The following is a 25,605-nucleotide window of genomic DNA, read 5'->3' as shown; positions in this document are numbered from 1 at the left end:
ACTCCTCCGAGATGTGTCGATGTTGAAAGACAATAATCAGGATGTGCTGAGAAAAAGAGACGAGGTGCTCGAGGAGAAAAATATGTGCGAGTGTCAGATCTCCATGCTCACAATTAAAACAACAGAATCTGAAAGAGAATCTTTCCACCTTGAACAAAATTATATATAAAAAGGCGTAAGATATTTGTCTTTGTTAATTTTTACAGGCGAGTGACTGGTTATAGTACACGCGGTGATGGGCTGGAAAACTGTTGCAACGTGTTACAAATTTGCATTGTCTCCATACTGAGTGTGATTTATCTCAGCACGTTGATTGCGATGCGTATTATTACGTACCACCACTGGTGAACACTTTATTAATATTGTTACGGATTCGCGCCCGCCGGCGTGCTGACGGCCACGTAACTCGAATCGCGGCACGTCGCCCACCGGACGGACAATCCAGTCGTGACCCTCTCGGACTAACGCCGGGAACCAGTCACTGGTGGACCTTTCGGTCTCACCGCGATCGAGCCAATCAGCCCCCGCGTGGGATAGGGTTGCTCGCCAAATTCGACCTACCTAAGTACCCACGCGGAGGGTAGACCGGGCGATCGCACCTCGCCGCAGGTCGACTTCGGACACGGGCCACTTAAGCGACCCGTTCCGTACTATCGGGATAACCGAGCGGTGTTATCGTCGACCTCGACGGTTCGATTAATTATCGGGCGTATTCAGCCCACTACCAACCCTTTACGTGAAGCAAGATGAGGATTCAATGAAGGAAATGACGAAGCGAAGCGGGAAACAGTTCAACACAAAGCACATTTATTCGCGACGAACGGAAAGCACACATATTCAATTCCACCAAAAGCACACAGAAAAGAAAAACACAATGCAATTTACACAAAAAGCAAATGCGACAATGCAGATCTGACGAACACGGTCGCTTATATCAGCCCCGTGGCTTCGCCCTCTCATCTTTGACCCCCTCCCTTCGACCTTTCACCTCGCTCCCCATTGGCCCGAGAAAAAGTGGGCGTGAATGCTTTTTGATCCATAAATTTGCATATATCGATCGCCCTCCAACGCCCTGGGGGCGGGGCCAATTCGCCCCTCGCTCACCGATTGGACGGCAAAAAGTGGGCGTGTGTCGTTTTTGATCCGTTTTTGAAGCACAAAATCCGTGATTTTGTACACGCTGTTCGGCGCGCGCCCTGCACGAGTCCAACACCGGTACCCACAAGCGGCGCAAGAACGGTGGCGATGCGACGGTTGCGAGGTGTGACGTGAAGGTCGTGGCGGTTGTGGTGAAGCGGCGTTGTGGTTGGTGGTTGATGTTGTGGCTGGTGGTGGTAACAATGGCGGTTGGTCCAAATTAAAGATAGTAAAAGAAAAACGGCTATCCTGAAGAGTCGCAGCACGCATAAATGACATGTATTCCCACGAGACAACGGGTTTGGGCCTAACTACACATGTACTTACCGAGATACCTCACCTAAGGGACCTGAATGGTGGTTTGCGAATTTGGTAACCACAACACTACCCCCTCCCCTTTTTACAGACTCGTCCCGAGTCGTCAAATTTTCGTGTGCCATCATGTGTAGTTTTCCCCTAGTACATTTTACCTACGGATCCCTGAGTGCGACATTCATGGTATTCGTGTCCCCAAAATAAATAACCTGAGGGCTGCGTAACTACCTAAACAAACTCACTCACACGGACGACTTAAATAAAATTGCCGGCGCTAAGACATACATGCCGGGGGCGCACTCATATGTACAGTACATCTTAACCTTAACTGACAAATTTTACACTAAACCATGGCCCAGGATCAATGAACTCTGCAAAAGAAAAGCAGTTAACAGGGAGCCAGGCTGCTCGCATGCAGTCTCTGGCTCAAAACAATGCAGGTGACAGGGAACGTGGCTGGCTGCTCACACGCAGTCCAAGGCCTTCCCTTTTGAACTGAACGCAGTGAACCAGAACGGTGCATGGGCTGCACAAACGCAGTCTCCGTGCCAGCTCAAGTGGCACACGCAATGAACACAACGAATGGATGGATGGATGGTTTGAATTGAACTCAGTGAACCACAACGGTGCATGGGCTGCACAAATGCAGTCTCCGTGCCAGCTCAAGTGGCACACGCAATGAGCACAACGAATGGATGGATGAACACAAACACGGTGCACGGGCCGCCACTGCAGGCCCGTGTTGTAGCCGCCAACAGGGCAGTTCTCGCAGCTTGCAAACTGTTGCCTTGCGGATCCTGGCGCACATGGAAATGAACAGGGGGGGGGCAAAGCAAAAATTGAACGGGGCTGGTGAACATGGGCAGTGGGCATGGCATGGCAAAGGTGATCAGGCAAACACAGCCCGCAGAAGAAGGCCGCTGCAGGCAAACACAGCCCGCAGATGAACTGGCCGGCACAGGCCTTGAAGTACCACAGCTGCAGATGATCCGGCCGGCACAGGCCTTGCAGCACACAGCCAGCAGATGAAGCTGGCCAGCTTTTGCCGTTCAGTGGAGGTTGGTGGAGGGAGTGCGGTGGTGCTGGCCACTCGGAAGGCGGGCTCGGACCTACCTACCTGTCTCCCTCCCAACCTATCGCCTTTGCCTGTCACTGTACATACCCACTCCCTTAATTTGTCAAACCCCAATTTAGCCCCAACTTATTTTTTTGTTGTTTTTATTTTTACTCCCCCACTATAAATCGTCCCCTAACCCCCTTTATCGTCCTTGTTCGGCTAACCTATCCTGTCACCTAGCCTACTCCCAACCCCTACGTTCCCTTCCCGGAGGGGAACAAGGGAGAGTTAACGTCCTGTGTCGAGGCCCAACGAAGCCTCAGAATGGCCTCTCCAGAGTTCGGCGATCTATAACCAAAGTGGGTCCAGCGGCCCACAACGAGAGCGAGGGGATGGATGGTGCGGAGGGGTACACTTCCTAATCTACCCTAACCATTTAACTGTTAAATTACCCCGGGGCTTTCAACAAGCGCCTCTCGCTTAAACTATTGGTTCTAACAACCCAGATTCCCGTCGCCTGTGTTGGTGTCCTCACAATTTCGGGCCTCACCCCCCAATTTTCTCTCCGTGCCCTCACACGGTCTCATGGCTGGGACACGTGGCTCCCTTTGGCAGGCACGACCCTCTGCCGATTCTCCCGCTATGGCACCCCCGGGCACTACACTGCCTCCGAGCCTACCAGCTCCCTAACACCGGGGAGTGCCCCCCATGGCACCTCCCCTGAAACGCACACGTGGCAGGCCGGCCTCCTGGGCCCCTTTCCGAGGGTCACCCGTGCCCACAACACTGCCCACGCGGCTAATGGCGCCCCGGGCCCCCGCACCAAGCAGGCGCACCCGTGCCCACTACGCTATCCCGGCCCCCCATGGGCCCTTGGCCTACCACGGCCGACTAGCCTGGTGCCCGGGGTACCCACTCAGCGATACTCACCTTTCGCAGCCACGCTCCCAAGCCCGTCAACAGGGCTCCTGCACCCCTCCAAATGGGTCTCGAGCCTACTTTCCCACCAACAACAAAACGACCTCCATTTTTCAATTTGACTAACCCCCTAACTCACTTTATACTGACCCCGGGGTCCCTTGGGCGGGAGTCACTCCTCCCCCCAATCACTCATCGCACCATGCATTCCCCATTCACTCCACTCACACAGACCCGCTGGCCTCACTCACTCAACAAGTACTCACCTCATGCTTCCACTTCACTCACCAACAACTCTTCAACACACTCACCGCTGAACTCTGCCATCCTTCTATCTACCTCCCCTAACTAACTCGTGCTCCCACGTCGTCCCTTACACTACAGCACGTTCCTTTTAACGCTACGTAGCTAAACTACGTCCACTCTACACATTCACTGTCTGTCACTGTTCTCAAATGTCCCAAAAATTATTTACCCAACCTAAATCTCGCTATCATCCCTCTAACTAATCCATTCCACGGACTCCATGAGGACTTACCCCTGCCCCATGGAGTCGGTCTAACTAAGCTAACCATTCCCCCTAACTAGTTTCCATCCTGTGCCCAGGGTCAAGGGGGTCTTCCACCCCTTGCCCAGGAATCCTGTGCACCCGAAAGTGAGGCTTGTTTTTTTTTGTTTTTTTTTCCATGCGCAGCACCTGCGCGGCAACTCAGAGCTCGCGCACTTTGCACCTGCCCGTGACGTCATGCAGCTGCACGTGTTCCTCGTCCCTCCTTGGACGGTACCATCCGGCCGGGATACCCCTCCTGCCGGATTCCAACCACACGTGCAGCCATGACGTCACTGTGCGCATAAAAAAAAAACACAAGCCCCACGTCTCGAGGGGTTCCCCACGCGAACACATGTGCTTTGCCCGTTGGAGCTTAACACACACGATCGCGTGGAGAACCCGTCCGGTCCAAATCCGTAGTCCTGCCTAAACTTTGTCCGTCCGCGGGATCGGCAAATCCACCGCGTGCGTTTCCGGACCGGGACTTCACTCTCGCAAGCGAGCACGTGGCGGTCTCGTGCATTGCACAGCACGAACCGCGTGCTCACTGCTGGGTGAACCCTGCACGGTCCCCAAAACAACTACAGCCGCAACCCGGCTTTCTCTCCTCTGTCGCTGTCTCCGTCTCCATTCCACACACGCATACCTGCGTGTTACGACGCACACAGTCCACACCATTAAACTCACACCGGGAGACGCGGCTGCGTGCTCCCGCATGCCAACCGACATCTCCCTCACATACCGCTCTCTCACACACACAGTCTCCCTTGCACACAGCGACCTTGCACACGGCCGTTCACTCACGCATGCGGGGGCACTCACCCGCGGTGCCTCACTCATACTGGCCGTTTCATCCACACACACGGCCTCACTCACACACGGTGCCTCATCCACACACGGCGTGCTGGGAAGCACGTACTCTGGCACCATCGCCACCACACCACTCACACACGGGGTCGCTTCCACACACGGGGACGCACTCACACCTTGCACCACACACACAGGGACAACCACACTGGGGATTCGTGTCCCCACAAGGGTCTCCGGGGCCTCTATACCCCCCAAGCTCTCCGTGCACCCGTCCACAGCACTCGTCCCCTCAACCTCGCAAAGCACGACCGAACTCACCTGGTCGTGACTTGCCTCAAGGGGGCATCCTCCCTCCCCTCGTTCCTGGAGGAGGCCATCCAGGTGCTCGCACTGGGTCTCCACCCAGTCCGCCAGCTCAGCCCCATTGTCCTCCACTACCTCCGTGTGTGTGTGCGCGTCACTTACCCCGTCTTCATCGTGTTGTCTCTCTATTTTTTCTGTCTCCCGTGTCTCTATACATTTATAAGTTTCTGTTGTCGTCACCTCGTGTCTCGTCTCACACGTTTTGGTCTCCCCATTTAATTTTTCCCTTCTGGTCACCGTCGATTCCTCTGTCACGACCCTCGCCCAACACGCCCCCCGAATTATTTTTTTACCCGCCTCCACCGCGGGCCTGTCAGCCGTTGCACCCCCTTCCAGCTCGTTTGCTCCTACACGTGGAGTCGCCATTTCTATCTCCCTGGTCACGGCCTTCATGCCCGCCTGCAGGCATCGGCCCATGTTCTGCGTCGCACCCCACAGTTCTTTCATTTCATGCGCATTCGTTTCCATTTGCTTGTTCATTGCCGCCAGCATGGCGTATAGCTGGGCCATGTCGGGTGCATTCAGCTGAGCCGTTTCGGCAAGGGTTGGGGAAGGGTTTTGGTGGAGAGGGGGGGGAGGTGTCATACACTGCGGCTGCTGCCGCACCTATTTCGGGCTCTGGGTTCAGTTGGGCGAGTCCGTGTTCCTGCACAATCAACATTTCCTGCTCGGGGATTCCATCCTGGACCATGGATCCTACACATTCTACATCCATTTCTAATACCCCCGGCTCCCGCTCGCCTTGAGACGCCATCTTGCTTCTCTTAAAGGGTTAATTTGCTCGCTCGTAATTTGGAGGGAATCGGGGGTCGCTTCTCTCACCCCTGGACCGATTCCCGTGAATTTAATTGGAGACAGGAGAGCCCGTTTTCCTGTTCTCCGATACCAGTGCCGCGAGGAGGGCGATGGATTTGTATCCCACTCCTGACACCAGTGTTACGGATTCGCGCCCGCCGGCGTGCTGACGGCCACGTAACTCGAATCGCGGCACGTCGCCCACCGGACGGACAATCCAGTCGTGACCCTCTCGGACTAACGCCGGGAACCAGTCACGGGTGGACCTTTCGGTCTCACCGCGATCGAGCCAATCAGCCCCCGCGTGGGATAGGGTTGCTCGCCAAATTCGACCTACCTAAGTACCCACGCGGAGGGTAGACCGGGCGATCGCACCTGGCCGCAGGTCGACTTCGGACACGGGCCACTTAAGCGACCCGTTCCGTACTATCGGGATAACCGAGCGGTGTTATCGTCGACCTCGACGGTTCGATTAATTATCGGGCGTATTCAGCCCACTACCGACCCTTTACGTGAAGCAAGATGAGGATTCAATGAAGGAAATGACGAAGCGAAGCGGGAAACAGTTCAACACAAAGCACATTTATTCGCGACGAACGGAAAGCACACATATTCAATTCCACCAAAAGCACACAGAAAAGAAAAACACAATGCAATTTACACAAAAAGCAAATGCGACAATGCAGATCTAATACCGATTACACGAGCACACGGCAACACTTATACAATTTTACTTCACAGACGGCGCCGACAACACATACCCAAAACCAAGGAAAGAATACCCTCAAGGATGAGGCGGGCCTGAGGCCGAGACCGGGTCGGGCCTACCCGTCTGGTGATGAGACGCGGAGCGGCGATGGTGCCTCAACTCCGCGGGCCTCGCGGGCAGTGTCTGGTAGGGGTGGGAAAGGGGCCCCCTTGGTCGCACTATCTCAGCGCGGGGGGAAACAGGAGGGGGTTGCTGATGCTCGGGGTATAGAGGATTTTTATTGCCCCGCGACGAGCGTCTCCACCTCGGCCAGGTCGCGCTGTCGGCCTCCCTGGGGTGCAGCTCCCTGCACGACGCGAGCACCCCCTCGTCTGCCCTCGCCGCCTCTCCACAGCTCCGTCCCCTCAGCTCCGACTCCAACGCACACGACGACCAGCTCCTTCTTGCCAACTCCACCGCCCGCGAAGTCTTAACTCTCTGTTCCCTCTCGACTCTACTACTCACTGGACTGACGAACACGGTCGCTTATATCAGCCCCGTGGCTTCGCCCTCTCATCTTTGACCCCCTCCCTTCGACCTTTCACCTCGCTCCCCATTGGCCCGAGAAAAAGTGGGCGTGAATGCTTTTTGATCCATAAATTTGCATATATCGATCGCCCTCCAACGGTCTGGGGGCGGGGCCAATTCGCCCCTCGCTCACCGATTGGACGGCAAAAAGTGGGCGTGTGTCGTTTTTGATCCGTTTTTGAAGCACAAAATCCGTGATTTTGTACACGCTGTTCGGCGCGCGCCCTGCACGAGTCCAACACCGGTACCCACAAGCGGCGCAAGAACGGTGGCGATGCGACGGTTGCGAGGTGTGACGTGAAGGTCGTGGCGGTTGTGGTGAAGCGGCGTTGTGGTTGGTGGTTGATGTTGTGGCTGGTGGTGGTAACAATGGCGGTTGGTCCAAATTAAAGATAGTAAAAGAAAAACGGCTATCCTGAAGAGTCGCAGCACGCATAAATGACATGTATTCCCACTAGACAACGGGTTTGGGCCTAACTACACATGTACTTACCGAGATACCTCACCTAAGGGACCTGAATGGTGGTTTGCGAATTTGGTAACCACAACAATATAATTTAATCGTGAACATTTTAAACTTTCGGAAAACTAGTATTTAGGCACTTTTGCGGAATAATGGTGATTTAACAATTGCTTGTTTAATCGTCTTGAAGTTAGTATTTTATATTTGACATCAATTAATTGTAAAACGGTGTAGAAACGTGTGTTTTAAGTACTATTTAAATTTCGAACTACTTATGGCGAATGCTGTGCTGAATAAAGGTTACTTGTGAGAGAGCATAATGTTCGTCTTTCTTAGATTTTTTTTTCATGAAGCACTTCATAATTGATAAATTTACTTACTTGTGGCTATGAGCTTTATATAATAATTAAATTATGTTTGCAACTTTTCAGCCTTATTATTGTGGTAATTATTTGAGTTATACAATGTATGAAAGTGCCAATTAGTGATCCTAATCCTGGTAAGTGTTTCTATGTAATGTGAAGTTTTTAGAAATCCAACTATGTTTAGTTTTTCACTATATTATTTGCTTTTGCGAATGTTGTGAATAACTTATAAATAAACTCCTACATTGAGTAGTTCAATTAAAATTTGAATCTTCTTAAATACCGATACTGATTTTTGCCAATAAAAACTTTACAATATTGATTATAAATGTTATCAATTTATCGAACGAAATTAATTTATATATTTGGTCTATTAGATAAATTAATTTTAAAGTTTACTATGAATCATTGTGCTTAATTGTAATTACGTTACAAACCGTAGTTACACTTTGCTCATTATAATTAAATTTCATTGCAGGGTCCTATAGTATTGTTACGGATCTGGAAGCCATTTGCACTCAAACAGACAGCAGTCCCAAAGTTTAGTTATCTCGTTAAATTTGAACAGGTGTCCCCATCAAATAATGTGATTCACAACCGAATCAGTGATTTGAGTGAAGATTTTTTGGACCAAGTCATCTCAGATGTCAGAGCTAGCCCTTTTAAAATCTCTATTCAGTTGGATGAGTCAACTGACGTCTCCAGTTGTACTCAACTCATCACATTAGTGAGGTATGTCAATGATGGTGCTGTGAAGGAAGATTTCCTGTTTTGTAAAGATCTGCCAAAAAACACAACTGCAAAGGATGTGATGCAGCTGGTGAAAGACTTCTTTGCCAAACATGATTTAGATATCAAAGTCATTGGTTCTGTGCGCAGTGACGGGGCACCTGCCATGCTTGGAAATAAATCTGGATTTTCTGCATTGATGAAAAAGGACATTCCAGACTTGCAAGTTAACCATTGTTTTCTTCATCAGCGTGCTTTGGCATCAAAAACATTGCCTCCAAATTTGAAGAAAGTCCTTGATACTTGTGTGAAGATCATCAACTGGATCAGGGGGAGAGCTTTGAACCATTGCATCTTCAAATCATTTTGTGAGGATCTGGGTTGTGAGCATTCAGTCCGTTATCACACATTTATCACACAGATGTCCGTTGGTTGTCACGAGGACAAGCTTTAACCTGCTTCTTTTAACTGCGGGTAGAATTCAAAGTTTTTCTGGAGGAGCGTGAATGTGATGTGGTTGGGGCATTGGAATCACAGGAATTCGCCCAAATGCTAGCTTACTTAGCTGCCATTTTCACTCGTATGAATGACCTGAGTATTTATCTTCAAAGAAAAAGGATAAACATTGAAGGCTTGTCAAAAGTTGAATTCCTTCAAAGAAAAGTTACATCTTTGGCTTTGAAGGATGGAAAGAGGCAGTCTCTCAAATTTTCCTTTACGAGAAGAGATGGTTGATGATGCTGGATCCATAACTCCGACTGTGCGTGAAGAAATTGTGGCTTATTTGGAAATGCTGTCAGAATCGTTTGATGGATATTTTGCTGCTGGAGACCTGAAGATTTCAGAAGAATGGATCATGAATCCATATTCCTATAATTTGGAGAAAATGTCAGATGATGAAGAGCTGAAGGAAGATCTTATTGATTTGCGGACAAATCGAACTCTTGAAATGAAATTTGAAAGCAAGACTTTGGAGGAGTTTTGGTGTGCAGCACTGGATATGTTCCCAAGACTTGGTGGAAAAGCACTCCACGTCCTCATTCCATTTGCAACAACATACTTGTGTGAATGTGGATTCAGTTCTCTTTTGTCAATCAAGACAAAATCAAGGAATCACCTGAATCCACAGGTAGACCTTACGGTTCGCAGTCAGCAAAAAAGTTCCACGTTTTGACAAAATCGTGAATGAGAAGCAGGAGCAAAGAAGTCATTGAATTTTATGTTCACAATTGGGATTGATTTTACTGTTTACAATTTTTTCTGAATAAATTAGAATCTAATTGCTCAATTTATACTTGCATTTTATGCACCGAGTTAAAAGCTTATTTTTTAAGTTCAATTTGTTCACCCGCAGTATTGTATGTGGTTCAATTTGTGGTTCAAAAATTATAAATTAGACCTCTTCATCTTCAAATGTGATATTACTTTTGTCGGGGGTGCGAACATTCATCGAACAGGGTGTGGGGCATAGAAACGGTTCGGAACCACTGCTCTAGACCATCCTGAAAGCCCTCTATTGTGCTGTAAGGTCTTCATCCTCAGGCCATTACTTTTCACCAGAGCTATAAGGGGATCGTTGTGTAAATTTTGAGTACACCGTGAAGTTTCATTCATTTATTTGTTAATTTATTTAATAATGTGAGTGATGTTCTTTTCCACATCCGTTTTGTATCAAATTGGAGATGTTGTACGACATGAGCCACACCCTAATACACAATGTCTACTTCATAGTAAAATCAAAAGGACACTCCTCAAAAGGTTTACTTTGGTGATGTACGATGCAGGTGGCAGACGCTGTGGTCCGGCCGTGTGGACCCCAATCTTCCACTGAACGTCCCTTATATTATAATTTTTCCCCACCGATACACCCACCGGGTTTTGTGACAAACGCCCTCCGTCTGGAGTTAAATTGCTCCCTGAGCGGTTACTGCATGGAACTGGACTCTGTTGTTCTGCACGGGATCCCGGTGGACATTATGCAACCGAAGAAGATCAAGAGTGAAGATCTTGCTGAGTCAGAAGGACTTCAGCAGAAACGAAATATAATGGAAAGAAGGAGACGAGATATGGTTAAACAGATGGAGGAAGAAAGGAGGGCAAACGAAGAGGAAGGGAAGCTTTCCCACTTCACAAATAATGGATATTTTGACCTTTTACCTTTCGAGGTGAGTATGTGAACCCCTACTCGTCATCTTTTCTTGTTCTTCTTTTAAAACTTGCTTTTCCAGATCACATCATCTCATTGTTTGGCTTCAGAATGGTTTTAGATAATGGCGTCCGTGTTGAAATGGCTGTCCAAGTCTGTTTGTTTGGATTTCCTTGATGGCTCAACTAATGGTTACCTTGATTGTTTTAAGGGTTCCTGTTTTATCATTCGATGGACATCCTTGACTCTCTGGACAGAGACAGCCGGTCAGGTTGATGTACTGATAATTAATTAAATCGATTTTTGTTTTTTGCTCCCTCCCTTCCACGACAGATTATCGAAATGATTTTTTCTCACCTGGCACTCCCTGACCTGTGCCGCCTCGCTCAATGCAGCCGTACCCTGCGCGTCTGCTGCTACAACCCTTCCATGTACAAACACCTGGACCTCAAGCCTTTCTGGCCATCTCTCTGCGAGGAGGACCTTCTGGCTCTGAAGCCTCGTCTCACCCATGCACGCTCGCTTGGTCTCTCATGGACTGGAAACGATGGAAGATTCAGTCCTGCAGTCCTTGAAAAGTGAGTAATTGAATACAAAGTTAGTAATCGATGGCCTGGGTTTAGGTGAACCGTCTCCACCTCTCTTTCATTCATTGACTCTCACATTCTGATCAGTTTCCTCGCCCGTCTCGTCTCTTACCGCTTCTCCGATCACCACCAAACTTAGTCGACATAATTAACAGTTACAATTCTGCTTACAGGATCAAAGTTGACTTACACTTACCACTCTTCAGTTTATCTTGGTTGGCCTAATTGAAAGTCGAGTTTTCTCAAAGCGTTTCCAATGCTGAAGTCACGGAATTCTGATGGTGGGCACCATTGCGTCACAGGATTGTTACTGCTGCTGTTTATATTTCATTTAATTAATTTTTGTACGGCACTTTCGTCCTTTGATATCCCTTACCATGCCCTCAGCATTCCTTGACAAGTGGCTCTTCTGACGTCATTGTGCTGCAGGGTGGTTGGGGTTGTGCAGTCCTCACGTCCTATCACATACCATCCCATCACCATTCCTTGACAGTTATATCCAACTGCTATTAATAACAAGCTGGGTCACCCGATCAAGATCTGGTTATTTCGACTTGAGTATACTTTTAAGAAGATCGATTTTTAAAGCTGTAGCAAAAAATAAAAAAACGAGATTGCACCACGGCAGTGATGGGCCAAATGGCCTCGTTTCCTTCAATGAGTTTCGTTTCTTCATTTTCACACGTACAAACACACACACACACGTTCAGAGAATATCCTTGCAGGGGTAAGGGGAGGGAGTTATACCCATGACCTGACCCTCAGAACCCCCAGTAAGTTTGCAAAATTTAGGAGAGATTGGCCCAGCTGTTGTTTTTTCCGATGATTTTCAGGCCAACACAAACGTACAGAGAATTTACTTCGGGGTGGGTTGTTCCCTTGACCCGAGCCTGGGAACCACCAGCAAGTTTGTTAAAGTTGGTGAGGATTGGCCCATCCGTTTCTTTTTCTGTGGGTATTTCCATACGCATCGTCAATCGGTAATTTAAACATACATGCACCCGGAGATGCCCAGAGTATCAAACAATGTCCGAATTGGACAAATGAACACTTCTTTTTCCAGAGTTTAAATTTTGGAAATTCGGCTCACATCGAGAGATTGTCGAGGTTATAGCACGTGTGGAAATGAAATAAAGCCACGAACGCCGGCTTCTCCGTGCGTTTATTTAGCATTACAATGTACCCAGTGATTCGTAGGTTTGATGATCAGGCATTCGATGATATGAGTGAGGAAAGTGAAAAAAAAATCAACTTTATCGTTGAGAAACAATTGCGGCCTGTTCCAAGTCAAGGCGTTGTTGAGCAGGCCCAAAAAAATAGCAAATTAAGACTCCAGCGAGGGAGAGGGTGGTGGCCTGGGAGGTGCCTGATAAAGGATTATAATCAAATAAGGCCGTTAATTATCTTCAAAAGGGATGTTTTAATTAATCCAAACACCCAATTTTCACTCATGCACTCCCTTGGAGTTCCATAAATATGCATGCAAAGTTTCAGGCTGCCAGCTTTCTGGTTTTGAAGATATGGAGGAGACACACTGACAAACACACTGACTAACTGACACACACACACACACACACACACACTAACTGGTTGACATTTTGTTATTATGGAGAAGAAAGATCGTGAAACACCCTGCAGCCCATGCCTTTTACATCCGATCATCACGTAACCAAATCATTCTCATTTGTTGGAATGTGAAAAAAAAATTCATTTCAACATCTCCTTTCGTCAAAATATTTCCACAACATAGAGGGGGTTGTGGCATATCAACCCAAGCTTTTCAATGAAGTCATGTCTTCAATCGGGGTCTTTATCCCCCAGATAACTTGGGGGCAGCTGTCGTCCTCGAAGAGGCGACAAAGCCCGGTATTGTTCTGCGGTGGAATTACTCGAACCTCCAGTGGAATCACTCCGGTAACTCCAGTCCCAATGAGAGTTGAACCACAGAGCAACACCAAGATGAGCTGTTGTGAACTTCCTTCTCTCAGAGTTCTGTTCACAAGCCGAGCTTTTTATAGCAAAATTATTTGCATCGAAAGAGGGAAAATAGGGGGGCACGGGTCGGACAAAGAACAGTTCATGTTATCACAGCAAAAGCTATATATCACTCAATGTTCCTCAGTCTCTTAATTAGCAGAACACCATATATGGTTTTTTGTGCGAGCGTAGGAACACCGGTCACCATGTTCAAGCATGGGATTTAAATCAATCATGAGGCTTAATTGAGCCACAGTACGAAACGTGGGTTGATGTGACTTGGTTTCTCAGTTGGTCTTGTCTCTCAAGACTTTGTTTTAAACACTGTCCCAATGTCTTCCTGCTTTTTTAGGCTCCTTGGTGAGTCGTCCGAGCAACTACTGCACCTGGATCTGGCAAACTGCCATTGGATCACAAACGAGTCCTTGGAATCTGTAGCCATGCTCTGCCCAAACCTTCATATCCTGGTCCTGTCATCGTGTGACCGAATTCCACCCAGGGAATTCAGGAATCTCTCGTCCTTGCAGAGGCTGCAACGCCTCGTCCTGTACCGAACGCGTATCGATGTGAGCTGTTTACGTAGTTTGTGTTCGTTTTACTCTCTTGCAGTTTTGTTGTTTATAAAGCCATTGCAAGTAAATCTTGAGTTTTATGGCAATGTGAAATTGAGACGCGATGTGGTTTGATTGCCCCCCCACCCCCACCCCCCCGGCAAGTTAATTGGAAGTCGAACGCAGACGCGATCAGAAATGTGAAAAAAAATTAAACACAAGGAACACATGAAACGGGAATTTCGTACATTTCCCATTTACTTTCCTTACATAGTCCATTGAACTCGGCAAGATCGATGTGGCCTTGGCAAGTGCCCTTCTTTAATCGACATGGTCTACTGCCTGTGAGATTTTTTTGAATCCCCTGAAGATTGCAAAGGAGATTACCCAGCTTAACGTCACCTCCATGATGCTTAACCCCCTGCTGGCACGGTGCCACAATGGTTTTTAGATCCTCAGACTGGTTCGAAGATCTTAAAAACTCCATAAAACGTTAAATTCTGGAATAAGCTACCGAAGTGAGTCTTTCTCTCTCTCTCGTTGTGCTCCGTGGATGGGAAGGGGATTATTTTACCAGTGTTAAAGGATGACGTCGTACTCCCATCTTCTTTCAGACGAAGAGTCTCCTGTCGATCACTTCCAAGTGCACGGAGTTGAGGCATCTCAACATCAGAGACTGTTTGGAGGTACGTGAACCTCTTTGTCCCACCGCAGAGGTGTTTTGACAGTCTAACGATAGTCCTGTGCGATTGTGAAGACAAACTGATTTACTTCCACCTTGGGATTTGTTCTTCCATCCTCGCCAAGCACACACACTTCGCCTTCTCCTGATTTGTTGATACTTTGTTTCCTCGGCACATACATTGTCGTGGAGGTGGCCGGCTTCGAATCCCGCTTCTGTCAGCAGTTGTAGGGGAGCTAGGGTTCAATTCCCACTCCCTAAATTCGTGATAGCCAGGCGGCCAACACCGGCCAACCTCCTTGGACGGTCGAGCGGTCCTTATTTCTCGGAGGTGGACACGCTCATTGACATGGATTCTTTTATTAAACACAAATACTTATAAAGACCACAACTAACAAATTTTATGAACAACTCCTACGATCGAGGCCTTGCACACACAGACGCAAACATAGACAAAGGGTAACAACGAAAATAAAACCCCCCTTCCAAAGCACCGGTACTCAGCCTGGCCCTCGTCGATTTGGTGCTGGGAAGCTTCGTGCGGCGCGTGCACCTGTCAAACAAAATGGCACCGTCTCCCGCCGAGACCGGGAGGAAGGCGCCTCCACCATCCAACAGGACGCGCAGGTAGATTCGCGCCTCGCCAATTGCAGCCTTCCAAACTCCAAATGCACAATTCCTGCCAGCACCTCCTCAATCAGCTCTCGACGTGCACCAATCTGCTCAATCTGCTCCAGGCGTGCATCCTCGCCAAGCGCACACACTTCGCCTTCTCCAAGCACATCCTCCGCACCTTTCTGCCAAGCACACTCTCTTGTAATAATCTACTCTCTTTCTTTTTGTCATCTCTCTCTCTCTGTCCTCGGGGCGTGGCCTCCTCGCCTCCAAACCGGGGAAGGTGGGGCTTCTCCTGATGTTGTTGTTTCAGGGACTCAGTCCCTAACTTACGGCCATACTTGGAAGATATAAACACAGGGAAAATCACAGCTTGGTAATCACGTACAGGGGAACATCTTTTTACTCCCTCCGTAAAATTAACACCGCACCACCGCTCGTCTGGTGACACGTAACACTTAAGCTGACAGACGCCCTGACTTCAATACATCAAGGTGCTTCGACCCGTCCACGGACCATGTTGCACTATACAATCCTATCTGAACTATTAAACCATTTCAGCTACCCCCAAAACCGGAACAATATGAACACAGTCGATGTGTGGTTATGATTCATCACGATGAGCCCCAGGTTTTGCTTAGACAAGATCCCTTTTGAACCTGAATCGCTGCAAAAATGAAGGAAACTAGAACGAAGTCGACGGCTCGCCATCTCAAGTCCCCACGCTTGAAAGACCCTCAAAGTGCGAAGTTGAAAGATGTCAAAAAGTTCCATCAGGAATGATCAAATTTTGATTTGAATTTTTCCCCATTTCGACCTCTGTGACTGTAAGTTCCCATCCCGAGGCACGAACCAGGGAACAAACCACCCCAAAATTGTTACATATCCCATGCGTTCCCCCAATATTGATTTGTATGTACAAAGGTTCATTAAAACATCTATCTATAATTCCAGCAATCTGTGTGTGTGTGTGTGTGTCTGTGTGTGTGTGTGTGTGTGTGTGTGTGTGTGTGTGTGTGTGTGTGTGTGTGTTTGTGTCTGTGTGTGTGTGTGTGTGTGACTGCTGTTTCTCGATAATCACTGGTCAGATCTAATTGAAACTTGCCAGCTATATTGCTGGGGACCTGAGGATGTGCCTTATCAAGGTTTGACATTAATCGGACAAGTGCTTCCCAAGTTATGGCCATTTATTTACAAAACCAATGACAAGACACGTTGCTGCGTAGGCGTGGCCGATGGGGAAAGGGCGCCATTTAGTTACCGTGGCGTAGGAGTGGCAATGTCAATGGCAGCGAATGTCATGGCAAGCAAAGACAGGGAGGTAAACTAGATTTTAATTTGGATTTTAATTAACTCTGTGTGTGTAAATATCACAGCAGTTGTTCCCTCAATACAAGCGATAATTCGTGGAATGCATGTGCACATTCCATACGGGCACGCACCACTTCCGGATAGTGATGACTTACTGTATTCCAATAATTTCTCGATTTCTTATGTGCATTTATAGATAAACACAATGCCCCAATCCAGTCGTCATTTACGAGAGCGAAGGAACGGCCTGTGTGGTTGTTTGAAAGTTTTTTTTTTTTTTTGCACGTACGGGCACGCACATACTGGCACGTACTCGTGTTATTAATTTGATTTTCTGTCTTCTGACCCCGCCCCATGGGGCGTGGTGAAAAATCATTGTGCTCGTGAACCTTCTTGCCACGTGGTGATCACAACTACCAAGTTTGGTGAATTTCTGCCCATCCGTTTAGGAGGAGACAGTATGACTGACGGACGGACGGACAGAGCCGATTACAATACCCGCCTGTTTTTTTTTCAAAAAGCTTCGGGATAACAAAGGAATTAAATTTTAATCAAAGCTCGTGCCAAAAATAAGAAAGGAGACGAGGACTGTATGTTTGTCGGACACCGCCGCTGATGACGTCTTTGTTGGAGATTTGTTTGGGTTTGAAAGTCCCATGTGTTATGGAATTCGCAGAAGCGTTTCCTTCCCCTCACAGCAATAGATGTCACGATGAATGTTCCTCATCCCTCCAACCTCAGGTGAAAAGTCCGAACCTGGTCTTACTCTGTCTGGGCTCAAACTGCCAACAGCTTCGCTCACTCGACTTGTGGAGATCCACCGGGCTGACGGAGGTCGGATTGGCACACCTGACATCCCGTTGTAAGGATATTGAGGTACACGGCCTGATAGAAACACGGACACGACGCTTTCACATGAAATGATGTCCGTCGTTCATTATCACATCGAATGTAATTTGTACCGCAAGGTGACTCTGGAGTTGAAATGTTTTGTAGTTTTTTTTTGTCTCCATTGAAATAGCAACAATGTTCTCCAATTTCACCTGATCTCGTGAAGAATGCACGTGTTCTGTGCAGCACCTGCAGCAACGGCAAGTTGTGTTTCAAAATGATATGAGCCGCATTTACCTGTATCTTGGGCCTTGCGACGTCCCTCCGACCGTTAGCTTGACTCGCGTCATCATTGGATGCATCGAAATCCTCATCAAATCGATGCAAATTTTTGAGGGGAATCGACGAAGAAATTTGTCTGCTGAATTAAATTGATGACGTCATCGGTGATGTGGTTATGGTAGCCATGTTTTTCTTCTCTGAAAACTGAAAACTAGAAGGGCACTTGGCAGAGAGTATACTGTCCCTCCGCCGTGCTGATTAGTTTACGTGTTGTATCCCACTGATAGGCCGGATCTGGATTCGTACCTGAACTAAAATTTCATCGGCTTGTTCTTGTCACCTCAGCGACTCATCCACAAAGTTTCGTCCACATCCGTCCACAACCTTCTGAGATATTTTGTTCACAGACAGACAGACGGACAGACAGACGTGGGTGAAAACACGACTTCCATACATCTTCGGTGGCGGAGGTAAACATCTTCTCTGAAACGGCTTAACAGATCGATGTGAAACCTCACAAGTTTGATTGACTGTCCATGTGCAAAGAAAGTTTGATAACTATGACGTCATCAGTAACATGGTTTGGCAGCCATGTTCGATTTCAGCAAAAACCTTACGAAAAAATAAAAATCTCCTCTCAAACTGCTCAACTGATCGACGCAAAACTTCAACTGTGTCATCGACTGGCTGGATAGCTAAAACATCATTGGTCATGTGTTCTGGCAGCCATGTTTGATTTTAGTGAACACTTTCAAAAAGTATGGGATGGCATCGTCGTTGGCATGGGCGTTGTCCGGTACCTGGAATAACTGCTCTCATTATTATTATCAGTGTTACGGCCCAGTGTTTTGGGGGCTCGCCACGAGGGGAAGCACTCGAGTTTCTCTGCAACACCCGGTCCTGAGGCCGCCGTCCACAGATAACTCCGCGGTCCAATGGGCTGTAGTTCCGAAACAGCGAGAGCCGCTTGATTTTGACTGCCGGCTTAGCAGAGTTACGCTTCTCTGTTTCCGTGATACCTTTGTGTTGGCATGGCAACCTAACTAGAGGCCACACTCTCGCCACCACACCTGGTGATCCTCTACTGAGCGGAACAGGTAGGTGCAGCACCCACGAATAGCGCATATCAGGAAGGGTGCAACTTCCCGTCTAACTATACTTGCTCACTGTGTCGGACCAACAAAGGAAAAGACAAGTGAGACTATTGGAAATACAAAAAAAAATTATTTATTTCCACAACACAAGGTCAGGTTGGTCAGGTCAGGTATGGGAGCATGCGCCGGAGCAGAGCGATGCTGCGTCCACTTTCCACCGGTACTCCAGGGGCCTACGTCTGGCCATCCCCCAGGCAGATGCCTGGCCCATCCCCATCTCCTTGAGATGCCAATCAACCTGCTGCAACCACGAGGCACGTGGTCGGCCCGTTGGCCTCCTCCACTCACGAGACTCCCTCGCTGAGAGAATCTGGTGAGCAGGATCAGCGTCAGGAAAGCGAGCCACATGTCCTTACAGCCGCAGCTGACGCTCACGGACTATGCAGGTAACAAATCTCATTTGAGTCTCTCTCAACAATCTCTCGTTGGACACAAAGTCCAACCTGCGATAGCCAAGGATTATCCGAAGAGACCTGGTACCAAATTAAGTCGCCGTCTTAGATCCCTGGTAATAGTCCAAGTCTCACATTCGTAAGGCAAGACTGGAAGCACCAAGGACCTTAAGACTCGGACTTTCGTCCTCCCGCACAGGTACCGGCAGCGCTACACCCCATGATCCAGTGAATCCATGACTCCCAAGACCCGACCCAGACGTCTATTGACCTCTGACTCACAGCCAGCAGAGACATGAATATCACTGCCAAGGGAAGTGAATCTCTCCGTGACCTCAACATCCTCACCACAAACAGGTACAGTCAGGACAGCAGCATCCAAGATGTCATTGAAAGCTTGGATCTTAGTTTTGACCCAGCAAACCCGTAATCCCAGCGGCTCCGACTCCTCATTCAGCATCTCGAGAGCCCCCAAAAGGATATCCAGAGTCTCCTCTAAGATGACTGTATCATCTGCAAAATCAAGGTCAGAGATCTTGACATTCCCAAACGATGCACCGCAGCTTGATCTCTCCGACATCCTCCCCAGAATCCAGTCCACACAAGCGCTGAAAAGTGTGAGGGCCAGTCCACACCCCTGAGGACCACCAGTAACAACTGGAAATAAGTCAGAGATGGTACCCAGTTGGGATGATGCTTGTGTTCCAGGGAGAGCACTGAACTGCATGTAACGACACGAGTGCAGCATTTCCACCAGCCTTGAGAAGTTCAGCATGGATGCCACAGATCCCTGGAGCTTTACCCCATTTCAACCGGTTCACCGCAGACTGTGTTTCCACAAACGAAGGTGGACCACAGTTGATTGGAGGGTCAGCAATAGGGATGGAAATATCCCTGACATCCAACTCAACAGCTGGTGGATCAGCCTGGTACAACCGCTCAAAGTAACCGGCCCAGCGGGACTTCACTTCGGACTCCTCTGTTAAGAGCCCACCACCCTCCGCTCTAACTGCAGTACACTGAGGGACGGGCTTGGAGGAACGCAATGCGCCAATTCCCCCTGTAAGCGGGGTGAGAATCACCTGACCACAGGTGATGCTTGACATCACACCAACGAAACACATGCTCACCTATGCATTCCTCCCCAACCCCCTCCCTCACTGAACAACCCCTTGCCCCTTGACAAGAGACCAAGGACTGTCTACGTAAAGACTAATTAAATAACGAATCCTCGGGTCACCGACGTGTCCATGTGTGCTCTCCTCCAGGGTAACTTTTCCCAACCGTAACATTTTCATTTCCTCTGCCACCGAAGATGGATGAAAGTTGTGTTTTCACCCCTCTCTGTCTGTCTGTCTGTCTGTCTGTTTGTTTGTGAACAAAATATCTCCAAAAATTGTGGGTGGATTCGGACGAAATTTGGTGGAGAGCTTGGGTATGTGACACCGACAAAATGATTCGATTTTGGTGGAGATCCAGGTCCGGTTCTGCATCCGAGAAGTTTTTTTGACTGATTCTTCACCATTGAGAGATAAGGTCAAAAAAAGACATATAGCAGGATATCTCAAAAAGTTACGGACGGATTCAGACGAAACTTGGTGGATGAGTTGGTTGGTTGACAAGAACAAGCTGATTAAATTTTATTTCATGTCCGAATCCATATCCGGCCTTTCAGTGGGATGCAAAACGTAAACTGATCAGCCTGGCGGAGGTATGTTCTCTACCGAGTGCCCTTGTCGTTTATACAGCATTTATCTTGTGACTTTCAACAACCAACTCTCCTCCTCTCATCACACCACCTTCCCTCCCCTTTCCTCGCCGTTTTAAATCCCTTTTCTTCCTTCCAGTGTCTTGATAACTTCGAATACCGGATGGTTTTGTGGAGCTTGTTATTTTGTCAAGGTTTCTTTTTTCGGAAACACTCTGGTTTTCGAGAATGCCTCTCTAATTGTGCAATGCAGGACTTGAATCAATGGGAATTTAAAAACTGCATGTAACACTTATGTTGATTTTATTGTTCCACATTTAAACTGTTCACGCAGGACCTGGACCTTGGCTGGTGTATGTTTATGCGGGTAGGCGGTGGCGCTCTCGGTGAGATGGCGCGAGAGGTGCCCAGACTGCGCCGACTGGTGTTAACGGATAACTACTCCATCAGAGACACTGACCTCGAATCACTCGCCAATCACTGCCCTTTACTGGAACACCTGGACATACTGGGTACGGTTATTGAGGGGATTAGGGGAACTGATGTGGATGGATCCAAGAGGGTCACAGAGGGTTGCTCAATGTGGAAGGAAAATAAAAATTGCAAGTAGAAACGAGAACGGCACTTGGTAGAGTGCTAACCTCCTCTTGGCTGAACAGTTTACGTTTTGCAGCTCACTGATAGGCCGGATCTGCATCCGGACTTGAAGCAAAATCTAATCGGCTTGTTCTTGTCACCTGCACAACTCATCCTCCAAGTTTCATCCACCGTCCACATTACGTTTTGGAAATATCCTGCTATAATCTTGAAATATCATTTTTGAATCTATCTATCAGTGGTGAAGAATCACTCAAAAAAATTCCAGTATGCTGATCCAAATTTCACCAAAATTAAATCATTTCGTCCTTATTGTCCTGGTGGATGTATGTGCTCTGCTGAGTGCTGTTGTGCTGTCGTTGAGTGCTGTGTTGACTGCACATCAAAGCTCCAGATGACTGTGAGCTATTTTCACCCTCGTTTGCGATTCATCGGAGCGATTATATCTGTGTGCGTGTGGCAGGCGCTCCGCTGGTGAGCCCTGTAGAGATTTTTCACCTGCTTGATACCTGTCGGCATATGCGCTTCCTTGACATTTCCTTGAGCTGCCGGGTGGATGAGGATGTGGCCGCCCAACTGACACGTGTCTTTCCACACGTCTCCATCACACACACACACACACACACACACACACACACACACACACACACACACACACACACACACACACACACACACACACACACACACAAACAAACTCATGTCAGAACAGCTGTAGACACAACGACACAGCAGAGTTTGTAATGTAACCCGCTGGTACATCTGTAGAAACTTTGATATCCCAGTTCCAGAAAATTTGTGGGAACATGAACCAAAAGTAATCATTGAAAACATGGAAGTACCATCCTCTCACGTACGACCTAATGATCCCTTCGAGCGTGAACATCGACAACAAAGTGTTGCGACCAGACATCATCCTTCAGTACAAAAAAGAGAAGAAGGTATTGCCACATGAGGTGTTTATACCAATTATTTTGGACTAAATGATGCAGAAATCAAGAAAATGACCAAATATCAAGACCTCAAGAATGAAGTGAAAAGATCCTGGAAGGTGAAGAACGATGAAGTTGTCCCAGCGATAGCTCGACCTCTGGGAATGATGATGAAGAACCTCACAGAGATATTAAACAGAGGGGCAATCTGTAGACCCCTTCAGACTCCTTGTTTTTTTTAAAATGTCATCACTGGTGATGAAGGTTGTGGTCAAATTTCATTGAAATCGTATGAATATTTATGGACGGACAGACGACGCGCCATCCCGTAAGCTCCCCGGAACGACTTTACAGGTGAACTAAAAACCATCCCTGGGAATATTATTACAAACGAACTCCAGTTGGAAACTGTCCGGGGCTCAGTGATGATCCTGAGGAGAGTCATTGGCACAAAACTTCGAGAACAGAAAATTTCACACAGCTTGGTCCACGAATCGAGACCCCTTACCAGAATGGAGGTGCATACTTTGAGCCACCCTGGGCGGACTCCATTCCACATACTGGAATCCACATGTAGAGATAGCAATCAACCCCACACACACACACACACACACACACACACACTTGTAAATTGTCCATATAATTAGTGATTTAGTTAAGTTTACCCCCCCATGGATTTATAAATAACCAGTGGTGTTCAGTATTATTTAATTCTGATGGGGGAACCTTGAAACATTCGGCCATTTCCAGGTCCTGCTGCTCCGTAGCTCACCGAGGGTCATTGGGGGCTCCAAGAAATGAAATATAATTGTCCATTGTGACGTCACAACAAATCAATCAGATCGTTCACAATCCTCGTCAACGATCAACACGAGCAAGGAAAAGCGACGACACGACTCATCGATCACATGTAAAGATGATAGAAGATACAAAAACCTTGATGAGGAAAATGATAAAATAAATAAAAATGGGAATTTGAAAATAAATAATTCCCTGGCCGGGAATCGAACCCAGGCCTTGGCAGTGAAAGCACCGAATCCGAAACACTAGACCACCAGGGAAGATGATTCTTTTTGAGGCGTCATCAATATTAGTAAATCGGAGTTTCGTACATGTCAGGAAACGTACGTTGAGAGAAAATTGATGACGTCATTCTTTTTAAAGATGACGTCACGATAATAAAACTTTACAGGAAGCTTTCATAAAGGAACGTTTCATTTTTTCCAGGAGACGCGCCGATGATCCGCTTTGAATTATTTTGACCGATTTGTGGCGGAATACGGCGATTGCTCGGTGTTTTCACGATATCCCGTCTTATGAACGTCTCGTGTGGAAACAGTGACGTAAAACGGTGACGTAAGAGATCAACAGCCAATGGCGCTCTGATGTATGTCTATCTATAATTCCAGCAATCTCTGTGTGTCTGTCTGTGTCTGTGACCGCTGTTTCTCGACAACCACTGACTGGTCCGATCTGATTGAAACTTGCCAGGTATATTGCTGGGAACCTGACGATGTGCCTTTTCAAGGTTTGATATTAATCGGACAAGCGGTTCCCAAGTTATGGCCATTTATTTACCAAACCAATGACAAGACACGGTGCTGCGTAGGCGTGGCCGATGGGGGAAAAGGCGCCATTTAGTTACCGATGACAGGACACTGTTTACGTAGTTTAAAACAATCTGATGCTCACTGCCTTCAGACCAGTTTTACCTTGAAGTTAATTAAGTTAATCACGTCACGTGACCTCGAGTTACCGCTGCTCTGTAAAGCTGTGGGACAACACCGTCGCACGTTAGATGAGTGGAACCAAGGAACAATGCCAAGCCAAGGACCAACAATGCCAGCAGAAGGAAATGATGACAACCTTTCGTAATCTTCCGGACCTCTTCACGTATCTTTTGAACCACTTGTTCACTTTTTGTCATTTTATTTTGAGGCCAAGATTTATTTATTTAAAAAAAATTCAATCCCATCAATACCTCCAGGTGAGCTCGGACACTTTCGTTGCAGCAAATGGGCACCGGGTCCAAACTTGAGAGGTAAAAGAGGCACGACACCCCACGCAGTGTTTTGGTATATAATGTACTTCCATTTTTAATTAAAATAATGATTTTGAAGATCGTTATCTTATACGTCACCCTTACGCGCCGCCTTATTCAACGTGTCTGCGTGGTACCGCTAAATGGAGGTTCATTGAAATGCTAAGAAGGCGATTTGCGTTCTCGTGTTCCAAATGTTTCATTAAATTGAAATATTATCGACGTTGTAAAATTCGTATCAATTTCCCGAAGTTTACCACCGTTTTACACCTCCACTCCAACACGTTTCATTCGTTATTCGTGCTTGTTGTTTGTGTCCTTTATGACGTCATGAAAAACAGCAAGTTTCCCCGTTTGGAATGATTTTCGATTTCGTTTGACTGCCAGACAGGTGGAGTACAACAACGACGATGTCATTCCTCTCCGCGCACGCACGATCGGGACAAATTCACTCAAAGTACTGTTTGTTGTACACCGCTCCTTCCCATTGTCCCATTATCCAGGCGATGCATGACGTCATTTCCGGGTACCCAAGGAGGAGAGTCCTCTGTTTTTACTCCGTTTGTTTCTGACCAATATCTCCGGCACCTTTTGAGTGAGGAAGCTGATATTTGGACACGACAGTGAACAAGTGATTTGGCTATAACAGGTATTTTTTTGATTTATTGATCAATCAGTTGATCGATTAATGATTTAATTTTCAAGAAGTTTCAGATTCGGATGAAACGGTGGTGGTTGAGGTCTGTGATCAGCCAACTGATGAAGAAATTAATTATTTTATGATTTTTATTTATTTATTTGGCAGGAGGCAGTGCACTTCGTACCTCCGACTTGTTTGTTGTTTTTTTTTTGTTTGTTTGATTTTTTTAAATCTCGGCTCGTGGAAGAGCTGGGACACAGAACACATCAGGACACAACATAACAAAGGGAACTGCAAGGTGGAGAGGGAAGGGAGACAGACAATAAGACATTGTCCTCACGGAGGTAGGCAGCAACACCAGCAGATTGTTCTGCATCCGTC

At 47.5% G+C, this 25,605-nt stretch overlaps 1 protein-coding gene across 22 annotated transcripts in view; it reads left to right on the top strand.

Annotated features, from left to right (window-relative positions):
- Positions 1-25,605, top strand: part of LOC147006409 (F-box/LRR-repeat protein 4-like) — a 58,378-nt gene that overhangs the window by 10,037 nt on the left and 22,736 nt on the right. For 18 of the 22 annotated variants that reach the window (XM_085868878.1, XM_085868868.1, XM_085868869.1 and 15 more), the window contains exons 1-5: positions 7,357-10,943; positions 11,258-11,502; positions 13,841-14,054; positions 14,654-14,725; positions 21,349-21,526. In XM_085868878.1, the coding sequence (XP_085725004.1) occupies positions 10,557-10,943; positions 11,258-11,502; positions 13,841-14,054; positions 14,654-14,725; positions 21,349-21,526 (1,096 nt within the window). In that variant the 5' untranslated portion in view covers positions 7,357-10,556. Of the gene's footprint in view, positions 1-7,356; positions 10,944-11,257; positions 11,503-13,840; positions 14,055-14,653; positions 14,726-21,348; positions 21,527-25,087; positions 25,234-25,605 lie in introns of those variants that run through there. The other 4 variants (XM_085868882.1, XM_085868884.1, XM_085868885.1 and 1 more) reach the window with 4 other exon arrangements.

Source organism: Eptatretus burgeri, unplaced genomic scaffold, assembly GCF_056783735.1.
Source record: "Eptatretus burgeri isolate ZD-2024b unplaced genomic scaffold, Ebu_testis_v1 Ebu_testis_scaffold_3179, whole genome shotgun sequence".
NCBI lineage: Eukaryota > Metazoa > Chordata > Myxini > Myxiniformes > Myxinidae > Eptatretus > Eptatretus burgeri.
Note: the sequence above shows the minus strand (reverse complement) of the source record. Positions and strands in the feature narration are given on the sequence as shown.